Source organism: Phycomyces blakesleeanus (genome assembly GCF_001638985.1).
Source record: "Phycomyces blakesleeanus NRRL 1555(-) unplaced genomic scaffold PHYBLscaffold_5, whole genome shotgun sequence".
Lineage (NCBI taxonomy): Eukaryota > Fungi > Mucoromycota > Mucoromycetes > Mucorales > Phycomycetaceae > Phycomyces > Phycomyces blakesleeanus.
In genome coordinates, this window is record NW_017265138.1 from 355,277 (window position 1) to 361,276 (window position 6,000).

A 6,000-nucleotide genomic window follows, 5' to 3' on the forward strand; every position below is an offset into this window, starting at 1 on the left:
AAAGAGGTGGGGCCGATCTGGACATTCCGATAGACGGCAATGTACAGGCATCGTTACGGTTGAGTAAGTTTCGGATAGAAGGTGAACCGGAAGAAGAATATTGGGACATTGGAGAAATCGTGCTCTGTATTGGAGGCAATCGAACACGATACGAAGAAGGCCCAATAGATAATCCTCCACCTCCACCACTTCCACCTTTTGATGGGGGAGAGGAAGAAGTTGAACCACGAGGTGTAAATGCTGAGTATTTAATGTTTTCATTGGAGCGGAAGGATGATGAAGACGAGTCAATGGAGTCCATTGCCGGATACCCGTGACCAGTGAGGGATTCCGATGACCGGGTTGGCTGTCTTTCCGCTTCCGGCCCAGCGTAGCTGTGGCGACCGTAATCTTCAGACTCAGAATACGCCCTCTTCTCGCGCGACTGAATAAGAACTGGAGGTCTACCACCACCGCCACCACTACCAATACCACTAACACCACCGCCACCGCCACCGCCATTACTAATATTACTACTAAGATTACTGTTGTTACTGATTTCGGCTATCCGGTCGTGGTTATGGTAAGAGGGTGAGCTGGGCGGGTGAGAAGACTCGATCCGGTGCGATTTATTCAGTGCCGCAAGTAGATGCTGGTCCCTTCCGCTCGTAGCCAAGAGCGAGCGCAGTACATCTTCAATCACTTTCAGCCGATCTTCAATCACATCAATGGCGTGCGCCTGTGTTGGTCCAGACACCGTACGTGCGGGTGAATTGGCGGGTGAATTAACGGGTCCGGTTGATGTGGGTAGAGGTGTTGCCGTTGATACTACTATTGGGGCTGATGTTGCAGATGACACAACCGACGCCGATACCGACACCGACGACGACGACGACGATGGTGCTGCTGTTGTTGGTACTATTTGTGCTGCTGTTGTTGTTCCTAGTGATGTTGTTGTTGCCGACGACACTATTGTCGTTGCCGACATCGTTGCCGGTATTGTTGCCGTCGTATCTGCCGCTGCCGTTGGTACCGATGTTGCTGCTGGTGTTGGTACTGGTGCTGGTACCGGTACTGGCGCTGGCACTGATGCTGGTGCTTGCGCTGGTGCTTGCGATGGTACTTGCGTTGGTGCTTGTGTTGGTGCTTGTGTTGGTGCTTGTGTTGGTGCTTGAGCTGGTGCCTGAGCTGGTGCCTGAGCTGGTGAGGGAGTTGCTTGACCAGGACATGTTGTAAAGAGTGGCGGAAGAGGTTTGGACTGGGGGGTGTATGCACATTCAATGCTTCCCTTGACACAGCTCATACATGGTAATTCGCCATTGCACTTTGTTTTTTTACGTCTGCATTCTTGGCATGCACTCACAACCTTGAGTCGCTTGCGTCTCATCTTGTCCACAGTGACGTGTCGGATTGTGTGGTCGGTGCCGTTCATGAGGAAGAGTGAAACACGAGGCTTAGGAGAAAGAGAGGAAGGGGATGAAGGACGGGGGAGGCGGGGCAAAAAAAAATACAAGACAGGTTCTGCCCAATGAAAATTAAAAAAGGGGCACAAGGGCGAGTAATCTATCCTTGGTGAGTTGTGGGTTGTGTATAGTGTGTGTAGTGTGTTGCCAGATCCACACGCTATAATTTTTATTTTATTTTACCATGGCAGCCACAGCTGAGTCTCATTGTATCTCTCCTCCCCCCCCTTACCTCAACGTCGTATCTCCTACCTTTCTCCTCTGTATTTTTGCCGAGATTCGCTTTCTTTGTGAACCCGTGGGCCTTGACCAAATATCATGCTTGTGTTTTGTGTAGCCCTTGCTTAAGCACACGTTCTATTAAGAGTGGTTTAGTCATAGAGCATGTAAGATATGTGTGTGTATTTATATAGATGTTGATATGTGTATAAGCATATAGATGTATAGCTTTAGCTGATAGACTTTGTAGACTTTGTAGGTCTGTGTTTAGCTGAATGTTCCTTAGGACAATGAAATAACTCTCAACCTTACTTCACCCGGCGATCTCCACTACAAAGATCATTACGACAAAAAAGAAAATGCGGAGGACCCATTGTTTTTTTTTGGTCTTTCTTTTTCGATTCCGAGCGGGATGTCTCGTGCTTGTTTCCTTTCATGACCATCGCATTGTTATTTCTGGACAATGACCACGATGACGAGCCCAATTCGACCTTGCGCCACAGATCCCCATTGACTGAAGCATTTTATTCCTCTCTATTTTTGGCTGAATTTGAATAAGGAAGACCGACTGACTGACTGACTGACTGACTGGCTGACTGACTAACCGGCTAACAGACCAACCGGCTAACAGACCAACCGGTTAACTGACCAACCGGTTGTCTGACTCAACTGGACTAAACAAGGACTGGCCCTGTCCGACAGATCAAAATGATAGCCAAAATATCCTGCACTCTCAAACCATGGCTTGTATATATATATATTTCTCTATTTTTTAATATATATGCATATATAACAATGAACCTTTGTGTCGGTTTATGATAAGTAGAATATGTAAAAAAAAAATATGATATTGTATTGTGTTGTGTTGTGCTGTGCTGTGAAGTGAAGTTCTGTTCCTATGTATATAAAAAATTAGCTTGGGGAATTGGACTTGCTCTTCCGGAACTCAAAGTTAAAAGAGGAAGTGGTTGGACAAACGGAAGTAACATTAGATATGTTTGGAAGTTGAGTTGGACATCAGCCCTTGGGCCGATTCCTGTTGGCTCTGTCATCGCTGTGGGCAGTCATTTGGTGCGATACCCGGGCTTTAAGGTTTGGAGCACAAGCCCTCCTCTCACGTCTTGTATATCCATGAAATATCTGTGAAACAATTTTTATTTTTACTTTTATTTATTTGGATATACTATATATTTGTGTGAAAATGATTCAGAGCCCTCTTTATATATATATACAAATACTTTTTACGCAAATATATAAGTAGATGCGTGTGTGTTAAAGATACAAGGAAAAAAAACTTAATAATGTCATGACAACAAATTAAATATATATTAAAAAATATCCGAGAAGATAAATATAGTGACAAAAATAAAAAGGAATGAAAGTGAAAGGGGGAGGGGGGGGGACGAGGACGACATTTAGCGACGATCAACGTATCAAAAGTTGTAGAAAGATACACAAATACTAAAGTGGTTTTTTTGAATGAAGGTATGAAAGCTCTACTCAAATTGTATTTTTCTATTTTGGCAGTAATGGCCACATGCTAACCCGCAAAACACTTCTTTGCCAAACATAAAAGAAAATGGCACTGCCCAGATGATCTGAGTGGCGGAACATCAGCTGATACCATCTTTATACTTATCTTCCTCAACTTCAATCAACCCAAAAAAAAATATTTAATACTAAAGCAAAATACACGTCTTCTTATCACATGTAGTGTGGTGTAGTGTAGTGTAGTATAAAATATCCTAACGTAGTGTATTAATTAGTTAATTTTATTTATTGAAACAAGACCTTTTAAAATTTACTATATTTCAATTTTTTTTTTAAAAAAAAAGGTCACACTTTTCATCACCGCTATTAATTACGAGTCATAAACAACAGTCCTTGTTAAGACGGAAAAATTTATTCTGATAACCAACTTCTTTAAAAAGGACCTTTTTGTTCTTCGTCTTTTTTAGATTATTGATGTTCTTTCTTTTATACATATATTCTATAAAATTATAAGATCCAGTAAGAATAGTTTAGAATAGTTACGCGCACGCAAAGGAATTTTTTTAAAAGGTAAGATATCACTCTCCATATTCAATCATTTTGTACGCGTTTTGTTTTGTGGTTTCCTGTCTCGAGAGGTGGTGATGACTAAAAAAGTATCACACTGAAAATCCAGAAGCTGCTAAAAGAGCAGCTGTTGATCGATAAACCTTATCTTCTCTCTGAACTTTTCGAGATAAATCATAAAACGCGTGTATTAAATGTTTTGATTTATACATTTGTATTTTGAATTCTATATACTTACGCTTTACTTTAGTAGGCACATATATCTTTCTCTCGTTGGTTATCTAAATGGATACTTTTATATTTTACAATTTTTATAATAAAAATATTTTTAAATATATACTTTCTATTCAAACTTGTCAATACTGTTTTGTGTTTTTATGCTTTAAACTGAAAGCATTTTTATGGTACATGGCAGAAATACTCTTAGTATTTATTAATACTGTGTGTAAAGTTTGTCTAAATGTCACAGTGCACAAGGCCTAGAAAAACCTCGTAATAATAACGTTTTCACCTGCACATAAACTTTTTATTGGGGTACTAAAAAATCCCTTGTGCTGCTTATTTACTACGTCGCTTTATCCTTTATGATTAACTAGTCAAGCCGGCTACCCTTTAAAAACAACCCTCTAGTAGACATGTAATATATTGCTAGAAATACCAAACTATATATATAAAGCTAGGTTTGATAATTAATACACAAATGCTTCTTACAATCAAAAAGAAATTAATATACAAATAAATACATATGAATGAATTGAACGGACAAACTTGAAGAACCGGGCCTATTCAGATTACTTGCCGTGGAACAAACCACTCTTTTATTACGAGTATTATAACAATTCATGTTGTTCCGCGTGTGTTTTACCAAATATTTTGTTTCTTCAATACATATGTATATATGTAGTATTAACCGTATTTTCCAAGGGGCCCATACTTTTATCTACGTTTCAAGTCATATCTCAATCGATATACTTATTTTTGCCTGCTTCAAAGAATCCCGATATTTTATATATACATTTTAACCAAAAATAAAATAAAACAAAAAGGTTCTTTGTTTTTCTTTCTTTCTCTTTTATCGTACTAGTGAAAGCATCACTGGCTTTGTACACCAGGGTACAAAAGATGACATTCTTACACATCTAATTTTCACATCCCCGTATATTTTATCCCCCTCCCTCCTTTGTGTTAAAATTATACTCTATCTCTTTATCACAAAGAACGGAAGCATACATAGTAAAGATAACAAGAATCAAGATCTTAATAGAGCGCATTGGTTAAATCTAATAAAAAAAATAGATAAATTATCATGGTATCACTACCAGATAATCTTGGAAAGTAAAAACAGCTATATACACGTTTGTGTGTATTGGCGTTGGTCACGGATCTTTTTTTCTTTTACAGATCATATGCATTATTAATCAATCAAGTAAAACAAACCAATGAACGTATTAAAAAATATAATTTTTACACGTAGAATACATCAATACATAAATAAATAAATGGTTCATTATATAATTGTACGACTACATATATTTCGTGAAGTAATATATGTTTTTTAACGTTTATGTAGCAATGCATAGTATACAAAAAATAGTGCATGTGTTTACGCCTGCCATAGATGTGTATACATTTCAGAGGATATCAGCTAACCAATAGTTCTTTTTTTTTGTAGATATCTTTATCATTATCATCGTTTATATATTAAATATTTAAAAGCGAGCGCGATACCAAGAGCTACTGGTAATCAAGTTCATAAGATAAAGGCCATTCGATGAATACACTAGAACATCAACTAAAACAAATTTTGTATTATCAGATGTGGGTAAGTACTGTATTGATATAGCAAACAAAAATCCATAATCAACTTAATCAGGGTTATTCTAGTAAAATGTTTGAAGGACAGAAACATCGAGGCTTTGTCAACTGTTAATCCATAAGCCCTTTCAACTGTGTACTAGATCTTGTATTTTACGTCATATGAGCTACAGTATGACAATGATTTATATATACTCAAATACTTTTCTTTTTTGTAAATATGTTATATGCACACACTTTTATCCAAGTAACCAGATGCTACTTGGATTTTATTTTAGAGAATAAATAATCAAATAGATGATATGTGATGAGAACTCACAATAAAATAAGGTGGAATTCAATGTACTCTTTTTCTTTTCTCTAAAAAAAAACTCTCCCGTTGGAATATATAAAAATGTACATTGATTTAACGCTATCAGCTAAATGAGTCAGTATGACAGTAAAAGAATAAGAACAATTGTACAGT

General features: G+C 37.8%; 1 protein-coding gene across 1 annotated transcript; it reads left to right on the forward strand.

Moving 5' to 3' along the window:
* The first annotated feature begins 685 nt into the window (after positions 1 to 685).
* Positions 686 to 1,438, forward strand: PHYBLDRAFT_157953 (hypothetical protein). The gene has a single exon (XM_018433703.1). The coding sequence runs from the start codon at positions 708 to 710 to the stop codon at positions 1,152 to 1,154; it is 447 nt and encodes a 148-aa protein (XP_018294638.1). The 5' UTR covers positions 686 to 707; the 3' UTR covers positions 1,155 to 1,438.
* Positions 1,439 to 6,000: the final 4,562 nt, after the last annotated feature.